We start from the raw sequence: 14,831 nt of genomic DNA, 5'->3' as shown, positions 1-14,831 counted from the left end.
TAGTTCATTAGGTGTAGTGGTGGAGGATAGTTCAACAGGTGTAGTGATGGAGGAAAGTTCAACAGGTGTAGTGGTGAAGGAAAGTTCAGCAGGTGTAGTGGTGGAGGAAAGTTCAGCAGGTGTAGTGGTGGAGGATAGTTCAACAGGTGTAGTGGTAGAGGATAGTTCATTAGGTGTAGTGGTGGAGGATAGTTCAACAGGTGTAGTGATGGAGGATAGTTTAGCAGGTATAGTGGTGGAGGATAGTTCAGCAGGTGTAGTGGTGGAGGATAGTTTAGCAGGTGTAGTGGTGGAGGAAAGTTCAGCAGGTGTAGTGGTGGAGGATAGTTCAACAGGTGTAGTGGTAGAGGATAGTTCATTAGGTGTAGTGGTGGAGGATAGTTCAACAGGTGTAGTGATGGAGGATAGTTTAGCAGGTATAGTGGTGGAGGATAGTTCAGCAGGTGTAGTGGTGGAGGATAGTTCAGCAGGTGTAGTGGTGGAGGATAGTTCAGCAGGTGTAGTGGTGGAGGATAGTTTAGCAGGTGTAGTGGTGGAGGATAGTTCAGCAGGTGTAGTGGTGGAGGAAAGTTCAGCAGGTGTAGTGGTGGAGGATAGTTCATTAGGTGTAGTGGTGGAGGATAGTTCAGCAGGTGTAGTGGTGGAGGATAGTTTAGCAGGTGTAGTGGTGGAGGATAGTTCAACAGGTGTAGTGGTAGAGGATAGTTCATTAGGTGTAGTGGTGGAGGATAGTTCATTAGGTGTAGTGATGGAGGAAAGTTCAACAGGTGTAGTGGTGAAGGAAAGTTCAGCAGGTGTAGTGGTGAAGGAAAGTTCAGCAGGTGTAGTGGTGGAGGATAGTTCGGCAGGTGTAGTGATGGAGGATAGTTTAGCAGGTGTAGTGGTGGAGGATAGTTCAGCAGGTGTAGTGGTGGAGGATAGTTTAGCAGGTGTAGTGATGGAGGATAGTTCAGCAGGTATAGTGGTGGAGGATAGTTCAGCAGGTGTAGTGGTGGAGGAAAGTTCAGCAGGTGTAGTGGTGGAGGATAGTTCAGCAGGTGTAGTGGTGGAGGATAGTTTAGCAGGTGTAGTGATGGAGGATAGTTCAGCAGGTGTAGTGGTGGAGGATAGTTTAGCAGGTGTAGTGGTGGAGGATAATAGTGAAGTGGTAAAGGCTGCTTGTGTTGAATTTGAAGCCTCTGAAGTCATGTGTATTTTAGAAACTGTTACCCCAAGTGCAGAACAGTCTTCTCTTTCACAGATAGAGGAGACAGGAACTAATGATGGTATGGAAGAGATAGGTGATGATGATAACATTTCTGAAATGTCGGACATCCCTTCTCAGTGTGGAGATGAACTGCTCTACACTGTAAAATAAATTAATGATTTCTTAGATGAAACATTTGGCAGAACAGTTAAAGTGCGAAAGTTTTTCCCAGACATCAATAAGTTTTTGATTTCAGTGGGAAAAATACAGAAGTCTGTGGGTTTTGATGAGCTTAGTAGAAGGAAACAGTTTAGATTGAAGAAAATTGTCACAAATGTACGGAGAGGGAAAGCCACAACCTAAAGACTAACCAAACCATGTTAATGTCACAAGGGGTAAATCTTCTGTCTTGTTTTAGATTGTTTTCCTTCTCTCTTCTTGTTCTTTTTCTTTTCCCTCTTTTCATGGAGAGCTTAAAATTAGGAACAATTAATATTAATGGAGGGAGGGATAGAAATAAAAGGGCAGTTTTATCAGAATATATTCCGACTAAGAACATTAATATTATTTTTTTTACAAGAAACTCATAGTGACATGACAAATGAAATAGACTGGAAAATGTTGTGGGAAGGAAATATCTTTTTTAATCATGGCTCTAATGTAAGTGGGGTGTTGCTATTTCATTTGGGAAAAATGTAAATATGACTGTTGTTTCTTGTGAGATAGAAAGAGGATGGTGTTTAGCTGTTCAAGTTTATATAATGGGCCAACTGTTTGTACTTGTTAATATCTATGCTCCAAATAATGGAGCAGAGAGAACTAGGTTTTTTAATAAAGTACAAGATGGTTTAAGGCAATTTGATAAGAATGCTTTTTTAATTTTAGGTGGTGACTGGAATTGTACCCTAGATTTTACTTTAGATAGAAATGGTGAGGAACCCTGCCCTCCCTCAGTAAATGTTTTAAGTAATATTATTAGAGATTATGATTTATTTGATGTATGGAGAGAACAGCATCCAAAGGCAAGACAGTACACCTGGGTTAAAGCGTCCAATGCACATATTAGTTCAGCTAGGTTAGATAGGTTTTATATTAGTAGAAACAGGAATAATAGAGTTTTAAAATCTATTATTTCTCCGAATGGTTTTTCTGATCATCATTTGTGTTTATTTGAATTTATTTATTTTTATTGGCATTTTAATGTTAAATTATTGCATGATGTAGTTTTTTGTGAAAAGTTTGTTTTATGAATGTGGCAAATATTGTGGCATGAATGGAAAGAAAAGAAAAGTGAATATGATGATATTGTACAATGGTGGGAGGCGGGGAAAACCCAAATAAGAATGTTCTGTCAAAATTATACTGCTCACAATAATAGTTTGTTTAAAAAAACTATTAGAGAACTTGAAAGAGATATTGAGCAACTTGCAATGAGTGTAAGTAACAATAATTTAGCAGATGTGGGAATGTTGAAGAAAAAAAAGAATGCTTTAGGTTCTCTTCTTCATGAACATGCAAAAGGAGCTTTAATCAGAGCCCAGTTTTCCTCGTTGCAGGACATGGACGCTCCTAGTTCTTTCTTTTTTAGTCTAGAAAGAAAAGAATCGGAGAGAAAACAGATGCTACATCTGAAATGAACTAATGCAACTTTGACGTGTGATCCAAAAGAGATGCAGACACTTGCAATGGACTTTTATAATGAACTGTTTGGAGCACAAGAGTGTGATGGCCCTAGTATGGACTTTTTACTTAAGGATCTGCCTAAATTGAGTGCTGAGCAGCAAAAGAAATTAGACTCTGAAATACAAATACAGGAATTGTCAAAAGCAGTTCAACAACTTTCTGTTGGTCGGGCCCCTGGTATTGATGGACTTCCTGCAGAATTTTATAAACATTTCTGGGACTTATTTAAAGAAGACATGTTAGAGGTTTTTAAAGTTTCTTTTAAAAAGAAGGAATTACCAACAAGTTGTAAAATAGCTATATTGTCTTTACTGCCCAAGAAGGGTGACCTTGGTCTTTTAAAAAACAGGAGACCTGTTGCTTTATTATGCACAGACTATAAGATTCTTGCAAAGTGTTTTTCAAATAGACTAAAGCAATACCTTGGGTATGTGGTACATAAAAGCCAGACCTACTGTGTACCTAACAGAACTATAATGGACAATCTTTTTTTATTAAGAGATGTAATTGATTTAGCATATATGGATGATCAAGATTTGGGTATACTTTCTATTGACCAAGAAAAGACTTTTGATAGAGTTGATCATTTTTATTTGTTCAGTACTCTTAAAGCTTTTGGAATTGGAAAAAAATTAATATCAGGGATAAAACTTTTATATGCTGGGGCATCGGCCATGTTAAAGGTAGGAGGTGGGCTTAGTCGGCCAGTTTTAATACATATACAAGGTTGTCCTTTATCAGGGCAACTATATTCTCTGGCAATTGAACCCTTGCTTTGTCAGTTAAGGAAGAAATTGCAAGGTTTTTTAATTAAAGGGTTTGAAAACAGACCTGTTAATGTATCTGTATATGCTGATGATATAACTGTTTTTATAAAAAATGATAATGATGTATGAGTGTTAAAAGAAAGTTTAAAAATCTATGAAAAGGCCTCATCTGCAAAAGTCAACTGGGAAAAAAGTGAAGGTTTTATTATAAGGAGCTGGCAAAAGAGAAATCTCCCTGTACTTCCAGGTGGAGTTGAATGGGGTAGTGAAGGGCTAAAAATTCTTGGTGTCCATTTAGGAAAGGAGGGGTATCAGGGAAAGAACTGGGAGGGTATGGTGGAAAAGGTATGTGCCAAGCTGTCTAGATGGAACTGGGTGCTACCTCAGCTATCATATAGGGGAAGAGTTCTGGTTGCCAATAATCTAGTTGCTTCCATGCTCTGGCATAAAATGACTGTGCTTAATCCACCAGAGGATATTGTTCACAAGATACAAAAGAGACTAATTGATTTTTTTGGTCTGGATGTCATTGGATGAAGGCGGCTGTGCTTTTTTTGCCCGTTCATGAAGGTGGACACGGATTAATAGATGTACAAAGCCGACTCATGACCTTCAGACTTCAAGCTGCACAGAGACTGCTATATTCTAGAGGATCAAATTGGATTGAAACAGCCTGCGCTTTGCTGCAAAAAGAGGACATTTTTAAATATGACAAGCAGTTGTTTTTAATTAAGGCTGACAGACTTGGATTTGAGTGGCACTTCGTCAATCAGTTTTAAAAGCATGGAGATCCACTTTTAAATTGGAGAGAGATTTTTCAAATCTTGGAGACTGGATAAAATCTGAACCACTTTTCAGTAATCCCCTGATAGAAGCTAAGGTGTTAAACCTTAAGAGTTTAAGGACTATAATGGCAAAAGCTGGTTGTACCAAAATATCAGATCTGAGAGCTGGTGAAACCTGGAAAAGTCCTGAGGAGATGTGTTGCATGACGGGCATTAAGTCTGTCAGGTTCATGAAGATGGTACTTAATGAAATTTATTCTTTTTTACCTTCGGTCCTTAGACAAGTTTCTGAGGCCAACAAGATATCTCCGCTGGAGGAGGAAGGCTATCTTTTTTTTCTTGAGATAAAGGTTTTTGCTGCTATTGAGGAACAACCAAAGGAGGACTCGATTCTCAATTTCAGAACTCCAGAACTAACAAAGTTTGAGGAAACCTCTAAGAAAGCAATGTATGTAACATGTGTGAAAGTGTCTCATCAAGCCTTCCTAAAGAAGCTGAAGGAATCAAACTGGCTAGATCTATTTGGGCCAGACTCGTCCCCTAGGGGCTGCTGGAGGTCCCTATATAAGCCTCCCATAGAGAAATGCACTGCGGATCTCCAATGGAGGGTTATTCACTGGGCGGTAGTCACAAACAGACATGTGGCACATATCAATTCCACTGTGGAAAAGGGGTGTCCATTTTGTACATTGGAAGAGTCTGTAGATCATGTTTTTTTAAACTGTTTTAGACTGAAAGGGTTGTTTCAGACTTTGGGGGAATGGTTTAGGAAATTTGGGGAAGTTTTTAGCCCAATACATTTTATATTTGGACCCAAGTATGTTGCTTCAGAGAGAAAGAAAATTTCTCTGATAAACTTTATAGTGGGTGAAGCAAAGTTGGCAATATGGTTGACAAGAAAACGGAAATTAAGGGGGGGAAATTCAGTAGACCCTGATTTGACTTTTAAAGCCCTTATAGCTGCTAGAATTAAAGCAGAGTTTGCTTTTTACAAAATGACAAATAATCTGTTTGCTTTTAATGATTTTTGGGGTATTGGTGGTTTTTTATGTACAGTTGATGAAGAGAACAATTTAGTTTTAATTCTGTAATTATATGTGTTTTTTGGGGGGGGCTTAGGTTTTTTTGTTTCTGTTGTCACAATGTGATTGTTTTAATTTTTAAAAAATGTTTTAATAAAGGAGTGTTAAAATTCTCTCTCTCTCTCTCTCTCTCTCTCTCTCTCTCGCTCTCTCTCTCTCTCTCTCTCTCTCTCGCTCTCTCTCTCTCTCTCTCTCTCTCTCTCCAGCAGGCAAGGGTCTGTGGGTGTTTTTGTTCATGTTATCCAGCTGTGGTCCATCTCTGGTCAGTCATGTGGAGCTAAAGGTTCAAGACTAGCTGCTGGGATGCTGCGGATGTCTTTATTACTGACTCCACCACAATACAGATTTACAAGGTATGAAAACATTTAATGCTTTCAAGAGGTGTGTATATACATGTATATACTGCACACACACACACACACACACACACACACACACACACACACACACACACACACATATATATATAATTTTTTTCAGTTCCACAATCACAGATACACACACATTATAATATCTACCATTGATTAAAACTTCGGAGCTCACATAGGTCTTTCTTTGTAGGTTTATAAGTTATCTTTAAAAATTAATTTATCTATGGATAAACGAATGTGATTTATTATTAGGCTACAGAGCATGTGCTTACCAAAAAAGAGTAAACATAAAAGTATCTTTTGATAAAATTAGGCAACATCACACTTGTGTGCTGTGATGAGGCCACAGGCCGTGCTTTAATTTGATCAAAGCACGTGCTTTAATATCGGGTGACTGAAATTTTAAGCTAAATATGGCTAGTTAATTTGTTTATTTTTTCGCTAACATATGTATATTTAGTTTCTGATATACGAGTTTAAGATTGAGCCACAAGAACATGTATACATTGCACTGCAAAGACAAGGTGGTAAACTATCAAATGTGGTATCGTTACCATTTTAGGATGTATGAAGACATTTTTATGAGGACACAGGGCCAAGAGGGGTGCTGGTCTTAATGAAGACAGATGGAGGTGTGTGATGTCTAATAAGCTGGGATGGGTCCTGATGACAGGCCAATCAGAACAGCCATTATCTGCTGCCCTTGTGACTGCCTGAATAAAAAAAGAGCCTGTCATTATGTGAGTGTGAGGTGAGACATGCAAAGAATAACTCACACGCATGAATCGTTACCGAGACGCTTGTTCACAAAAGGCGTAATGCAGGCTGGATATCAACATGCAAACACGCACACACACACAATTTTTGGGAGCAAAGCAACCTCCACGAGCTCACCGCTGAGAAAGCAGGTGGGTTGACTCATATTGTAATAACTGTAGTCAGCTGAACTGCAGAATGAACCTTCATCTTCTGTCACAAAGACTTCATAATGCTGGTCTGCTGGTAAATGAGCACACACACACACACAAATCCATCTTATAAGCCACCCAACACACACTTTTGCCACCAACTATGCACACACATTTTATTAAAACCCTTCAACAAGGTGCTCTCTTACACACACACATAAACACAGACTATTTACCTCTGAAACAGACTCGCTTTTTGAATGACCCTCCACCCACCCACACACACATACAAAGAGCTCTGAGTAATACTTCTCTGTCTTTATCTCTCGCGCTCTCTCTCTCTCATGAACAGCTGAGTCTGGCTGCAGTTAGCCACTGAGAAAGCGCCATCAGTGTGATACACACAAAGTGAGGACAGGTGTGCGAGTGTGTGTGTTTGTTATTGTCCATGGTGGTGAGCTGGTAACATGTTTGAAAAGTTGAGTATGTGTGAATGTATTCACCCACTCAAGCCGCAAAGGCCAAACAGTATCAATTAGTGTGTGTGTGTGTGTTTGTATGTGTGTGTGTGAGAATAACGAAAGCAATTCTAGAACATTTTGCCACAACTTCATTTCATTTTGTTCTATCCATTTACATTTGTAAAATGGAAGTTTATTTATTTCATTTGGGAATAAATAAAGTTGGGACGAGATGAATACTTTCTGTGGTTTTAATGTGGCACTGATGAATCTGGGAAGGGGATTTCCATTTTCCAGCATGCTTTGCATGGGACTGGATGGGGAGATTTTGAGCAAGATGAGAATAGGAGATCTTTTATTGTTTCATGTTCTGTTGTTTTGGTGTTAATATTGTTGTGAAGAATGGTGCTTATGCTTAGGTTGAGGATGGACTTTTACTTTCAAGTGATACTTATGATTAAATAAGTTGAACCAACATAAGAAAAATAGTTAAATAAACCTTAGTAAATTGAGTTTGACGGACCTAATGAAGTTAAAAATGAGAGTACATTAATTTGACCTAATCCAACTAAATTACATTGGCTCAATGAAACTGACTTATTCTGAATGAAAGACATCTATTTATTTATCTGTCTGTCTATTACACATATGCACTGACACACTGTAATCTATTCCAACTGTAATGGTTGTATGAGTCAAATAAACCAAGTCAGATCAAGGTTTTAAATTACATTTTAATTTATTATGGGTTTTTTTCTTTGCCTGTTTTAATTTTTGTGGTACATTTTCTATTGATCTATTAAGGTAACAATTTGTGAGAATCCCTATTCTAAGCTGACACTTCAAAGTATGCTGCACACACCCTTCAATACTAAAGACTCATTTAAAAGCTTTAATCTGTCAGATACACAGCCCTCTTTCTCTCTCTTTCACTTTATTTCTATTCTCTTACTGACGTGATATTTTCTTGACAGGCATTCCCTCAGAATTATATAAATACATGGAATGTATTTTGATGAAAAGAACATGCAACTCAGTAAGTGTGTGTGTATTTGTGCTGACAGCTCAAGAATAGAGGCTTCATTCTGACTGAAAGGTGTGTATTTTTGTGGACTGTCACTGTAACACATTTACAGGATGGATACAGGCCTTTAGATTGATACAGTGAATGACTGTCTTGTTGACTGTGGGGCTTTAGGGATTGGAGGATTTAATGCAAGTGACTATCTTTAAGATACCTACTTCAGCATACCCTCCAAATAAAGATCTGTGTATGTGCCAGCATAAGTGCTTCGCTGACCCATGTTACAACCCGCTCCATAAGCTCTTTTCACAGTTTCACTGAATTACTATATATAGCACAGCTCAGAAGCCACTACAAAGAGATGATGAACATCTCACATCACAGTTTTTGACCCCAGCAGCAGAAGTATTGAGACTCTTCACGGTTCCATTGCTTTCAGTCACATACATAGTTACTGCCCTTCAGTTAAATCTAAATCCTTTAATTACCGTAACATGAGACATAAGGCATCACATATTTGCTTGCTTCTGTGTGTGAGGGCTTATAGGAGGGCAAATTGGGATGTACTTGCTTTATTATGTCAGATGATGAAAGGAAGTGATGGCCTTCCCTGAGGAAGACAGAAATGAGGAATGTAGGGATTAGTAAGAAATGAAGGGCTCTGCCCTGCATCAAAGCTCAGTAATGTGTGCATGTAATTATTATGTGTTTAGTAAACAGGGATGTGTCTTTCCTTTGTAACAAAAGATAGGGGTGTGTGCATGTGTGTGAGACGAGACCTAAAAAGAAGAAGGATGTCTAAAATGACTCAGTGTCTCTTATTCACTGTTGTCTATGCAGGTTATCAAGTAAGGGGGTAGGAGCTTCGGTTATTGGTTGACAAGACAATATTGAATATTTCTCCAAACCCTTCTTTCTGAACTTGAAGGTTAGGGTTAGATCCAACAACGATATGTAGAGTGGGAAAGGGTTAACCTTAACTAACCCTAACCAGGCTTGGAGTGTAATCCAGAGGAGTAAAATATGCAAATGTTCACATCTGTGCAAATCTTTAGTAAAACGCAAAAGATTTACAAGTATTAAAAATAATCTCAAGGAGTGTCTCTGATCCCTTGTGCCAGTGTTGTTCTTCTGCCACATTATATATCTCAACAAGGTTAACCTCCAGTGCAGGCACCTTACAGACTTTGTTTGTGTGAGTGGACCATTCCATTTGGGTGTGGAAAAAGTCAAAAAAAATTCCTTCCATCACCAAATCCAGTGGTAGATAGACGCTCAGGAAACAAAGTGAAAATAAATGGAAAGGAGGTTAAATAATTTTGATAATTAGTTCTCAAGATGATCATGTTTCCCATGCCAATTAAAGGATTAAAATAATTTTTATAATATATATATATATACACAGCTCTGGAAAAAATTGAGGCCACTGCAAAAGGATCTGTTTCTCTGGATTTACTATTTATAGGTATGTGTTTGATTAAAATTAACATTTTTGTTTTATTCTGTATTTAGAGCATTTATTTGCAGAAAATGACAACTCGTTGAAATAACAGAAAAGATGCAGCATTTTCAGACCTCGAATAATGCAAAGAAAACAAGTTCATATTAATTTTTAAACCACACAATACTAATGTTTTAAATTAGGAAGAGTTCAGAAATCAATATTTGACAAATCTGCCCAATTCCAGCCTTGCTGAAGCACCCCCAGATCATTACCGATCCTCTACCAAATTTCACAGTGGGTGCGAGACACTGTGGCTTGAAGGCCTCTCCAGGTCTCCGTCTAACCATTAGACGTCCAGGTGGAGGATCGTGATGATATATCAATATATAGTATACTATAACAAAAGTAAAATAACAACAAGTTTAATAATAATAATAATAATAATAGTAATGTTCACTTCAGAAATTGACCTGTTTCAGAACATTTCCTTCCGATTCTGTACGAAAACCTTAAAAAAAAAAAAAAAAAAAAACTTTTGAAGACAATGGGTTACCAAGAAGCTATTTTTAATAATCACATTTGTATCTTGTGTAGCAGTAGTCTAGTTAATAGCTGTAATTTATTTGCCAGGATGACAGGTTTACACTTGAACTCCTCTAAAGTCATTATGTTGCCACTGGGAGGTGTTATGTATGGTCGGCTACTGTCCCCACCCACAGATTAGTCATTAGTTGTGTTAGTACAAAACCTTTAGAAGTCCCTAAGCTGTATGACCAAGTGAGAGAGAAAGAAATTGGTTTCACTATAGTCACTATGAATATGTAACATTTTTGACACTTTGGTTTAAAATCAAACTTAAAGGAATATTCTGGGTTCAATACAAGTTAAGTTTAATCGACAGCATTTCTGGCATAATATTAATTACCACAAAAATTAATTTTGACTTGCCCCTCCTTTTCTTTAAAAAAAGTACAAATCTGGGTTCCAGTGAGGCATTTACAATGGAAGTGAATGGGGCCAATTTTTAAACGTTAAAATACTCACTTTTTCAGAAGTATAGCCACAAGACATAATATGCATGTAAACATGATTTTAGAGTGATAAAATCATATACTTACCTTTTCTGTGTAAAGTTTTAGCCAATTTTACAACTTTGTTGCCTTGACAGTGTAATGTCAACAAACCCTAGAACCTTAAAATGTTTTAACAATTTTACAGCCCAAATAATACATGAGTTTTAACAGAAGAATTAATGTAATTGCTTCTATAAAATTATAAGCTTATTTCTGCCTTCAACCCCCAAAAATGGCCCCCATTCACTTCCATTGAAAGTGCCTCACTGTAACCCAGATTTTTGCTTTTTTTTTAAGAAAAGGAGGGTAGAGTCTAAATACATTTTTGTTGTAATCAACATTGTCACATATGCTGTCAATTGAGCTTAACTTGAACTGAACCTGGAATATTCCTATCATTTTCCATGACAATTAACCTGAGTGGTAACTGCAGCAAAGCTTTTTCAGTATTTTATAGTTTTATAACAGTGCGTTGAAAAATTAAAGTTCTCTCCTAAAACTCTAATTTAAAAAAGTTTAATAATATTCTTTCTAAACTAAATCAGTCAGCTAGTCTCTAAGAATAATCACAAATCTTTAACTCATTTCAATGTCAGATATCATGGTGCTAATAACATGTAGATGAAAATGTACAACAAACAAAAAACAACAGACACAAAAGTTGATGTATGAACAGGCTCCAATATATTTACTACATGTAACATTTGATACACCAGTCAAACTGTCTACATACAACAATTGTACAAAACAAGCTTTATGTACATAAAAATAGTTCCTCAAAACATATCAACAATAAATTAGGTATATGCATTGGAAAATAAAAACAACAAATAAAACACGATAGCAAGGGTTCTTATGCATAGTGAAAAGGCCCCCCCAATACAATAAGTCATTGAAAAAAACAAAAACAAGAAATAAACATTAAATTCTCGTCAGTTTTACTCATGTGTGTACATGTTAACCCATAGTAGTTGCATTATTTCTATTATGACACTCACAGCTCCAGTTTTTAGTGTGCTTGAAATTACAACAGGCCTGGATTTATGCTTTTTGCTAAAATATGTGTACACCCCAAAAGTAATGACAGTCTTGATCAACATAAAACAAAACAATGAAATTGAAAAGGAGCTACTGGAATATGTGAATCTGAAACTTAAGTAGGCTCTGCATGAAAAAGCTTTAGGCCAATATGGCAACATTTTCAGAGAACAATTTAGATGTTGTGTAGTAAGTATCATGAGAAAAATTTGACAATGATGAATGCCAGTGTGCAACCTCAATGTCTACAGTATGAGACTTTTCAGACTTTCACTCACTGCACATGTGACAAGGCAAAGGCTTATCTATATGATGAGCAGCATCTGAACTTCTATTTCAGAGGTGTTAGGCTGGACACATATTACACATTCTCCTCCATATGGACATGTGAAACCAGTTTCCAAATGTAAGAAATTGAATTGGAAAGAGGTGATAATTTGATTCTTTACCCTTACTTGTGCGCAGAGTCAAACAGACGGCAGGCAGTCAATGCTTTTATAAATCAAGGCATTTTTCATCTACTGAAAGACTACTGATCTACTGCTGCAAACTGACATTGACATTTGGAGAAAAATACATTGTGTAGCATTGTGGGTGGGAGTGGGGTTTGTGTGTGTGTGTGTGTGTGGCTAAAAGTGTGCTGAAACGGTCTAACCTGATTCTGTCATTGCAGGCTCCAGGCAATAAAGCAAAATACAGCCACTCAGACAAGGCCCATTTCACATACAGACCAAAGTAAGTGCTATAAAGTCTGGAGAATGTCACTGAAGGCCAAAAGTTGCTAACATAAAAAAAATAATAAAAAAATAATTAGTGGAATTAGATTCTGGTCCAAATCACATAATGCAGAGTCCAAATATCTTGTTTCAAAACCAATAAAATTTGTTTGTTTATTTCAGAGATACACAATATTCTCTTCTCCATCAGCATCTCTGTTCTCGGTCTCCATGGTTACAAAGGGCTGGTTAACATGCAGGACATCTGCTTGATAAAGCCCCGCCCCTGTTACGCCTGCTGACCAAGATTCTCGGATATGGAGCTGACCCACATCTGTGAAGACAAAACAGAATGCTATTATTAATTTACTCTTTCACCAAGTCAGTTATACATACACATACATACTGTATGTGTGAAAGGTGCAAACTATCACACGTTCTTTACATTCATGAGATGATGTGAATTAAATTCATGAATCACTCTCACAATTAATTATCTGCTTCTCAATGGGGACTACAATGACCCAGTTTCATTATTTTTCATTCAAACTGTAGCGATATGTTTGTGCATGCGAGCTAATGTTGTTAACTTAACACTGTTTAAACAGTAAGTCGTTATGTCTGAATAAATAAACAAATCAAATCAAATCACTTTTATTGTCACACAACCATATACACAAGTGCAGTAGTGTGTGAAATTCTTGGGTGCAGTTCCGAGCAACATAGCAGTCGTGACAGTGATGAAACATATACCAATTTACAATAAACATCAGATTAACACAACACAATTAAAGTCTAATATACACATTATTACACACAACACAATATACAAATATTAACATACACTGTACAGTATACAATACACACAATACAATAAAAAAGTATATATAGAATGTACAGTAGGTTGTGTTGTACTGTATTGACATTCAGGCTGTCGGTTGATAGTAAGTTGTTAAGAGATAATATAATATAATAATAATATAATTTATGACAGTCCGGTGTGAGATGTAAGAGTAAGAGTAATAAAGTGCAGTGCTGATGTATTTTGATCGTGGGAGATCAAGAGTTCAGAAGTCTGATTGCTTGGGGGATGAAGCTATCATGAAGTCGGCTGGTGCGGGTCCTGATGATGCGATACCGCCTGCCTGATGGTAGCAGTGAGAACAGCCCATGGCTCAGGTGGCTGGAGTCTCTGATGATCCTCCGAGCTTTTTTCACACACCGCCTGGTATATATGTCCTGGAGGGAGGGAAGCTCACCTCCGATGATGTGTCTGGCAGTTCGCATCACCCTTTGCAGTGCTTTGCGGTTGTGGGCGGTGCTATTTCCATACCAGGCGGAGATGCAGCCAGTCAGGATGCTCTCTACAGTGCAGGTGTAGAACCGTGTGAGGATGTGGCAGTTCATTCCAAACTTCCTCAGCCGTCTAAGGAAGAAGAGGTGCTGATGAGCCTTCTTCACAACGGCTTCAGTGTGGATGGACCATGTGAGTTCCTCAGTGATGTGGACACCCAGGAACTTGAAGCTGCTGACTCTCTCCACTGGTGCTCCATTGATGGTGATGGGACTGTGTTCTCTGTCTTTTCTTCTGAAGTCCACCACAAGCTCCTTTGTCTTACTGACGTTGAGGGAGAGGTTGTGCTCCTGACACCAGTGTGTCAGAGTGTGCACCTCCTCTCTGTAGGCTGTTTCATCATTGTCAGTGATCAGACCTTCCACCGTCATGTCATCAGCAAACTTAATAATGGCACTGGAGCTATGTGTTGCCACACAGTCATGTGTGTACAGAGAATACAAGAGTGGGCTGAGAACACAGCCCTGCGGGGCTCCAGTGTTGAGGGTCAGTGATGAGGAGATGTTGCTGCCTATTCTAACCACCTGGCGTCTGCTTGACAGGAAGTCCAGGATCCAGCTGCACAGCAAGCTGTTTAAGCCCAGAGCCCGGAGTTTCTCATCAAGCTTGGAGGACACTATGGTGTTGAATGCCATATGCTATGCTGTATGCCATATGCAAACCAGTGCTGTATAACAGTCTGTTTATTTAACAGCACTTCAATCAAAACATTCATAATCTGTATACAGGTATTGTGAAGGACAGCTTATTTTCAAATTTGTGTGCTTCTTTTGATGCGTTCAAAATGTTACATTTTGAATCCTGAAGTAGACTCCAGGAGATCTTTTGCAGATTCCAATGACTAGAGCCAACAACAGCACAATCGTCTTGTTTTAAGAATTATTACCATTGTGGACACCTGTGTTTATTTAATTATTGCCTTCACCTGAGTTTAGCTCT

At 38.0% G+C, this 14,831-nt stretch overlaps 1 protein-coding gene across 8 annotated transcripts in view; it reads right to left on the bottom strand.

Moving 5' to 3' along the window:
- Positions 1 to 11,445: 11,445 nt before the first annotated feature.
- Positions 11,446 to 14,831, bottom strand: part of arhgef28a (Rho guanine nucleotide exchange factor (GEF) 28a) — a 142,286-nt gene continuing 138,900 nt past the window's right edge. For all 8 annotated transcript variants that reach the window (XM_051688150.1, XM_051688141.1, XM_051688191.1 and 5 more), the window contains one exon: positions 11,446 to 12,872. In XM_051688150.1, coding sequence (XP_051544110.1) covers positions 12,718 to 12,872 — 155 coding nt within the window. In that variant the 3' untranslated portion in view covers positions 11,446 to 12,717. The remainder of the gene's footprint in view (positions 12,873 to 14,831) is intronic.

The sequence above is a fragment of the Myxocyprinus asiaticus genome, chromosome 4 (assembly GCF_019703515.2).
Source record: "Myxocyprinus asiaticus isolate MX2 ecotype Aquarium Trade chromosome 4, UBuf_Myxa_2, whole genome shotgun sequence".
Taxonomy (NCBI): domain Eukaryota; kingdom Metazoa; phylum Chordata; class Actinopteri; order Cypriniformes; family Catostomidae; genus Myxocyprinus; species Myxocyprinus asiaticus.
This window is presented reverse-complemented; position numbering and strand designations above follow the sequence as displayed.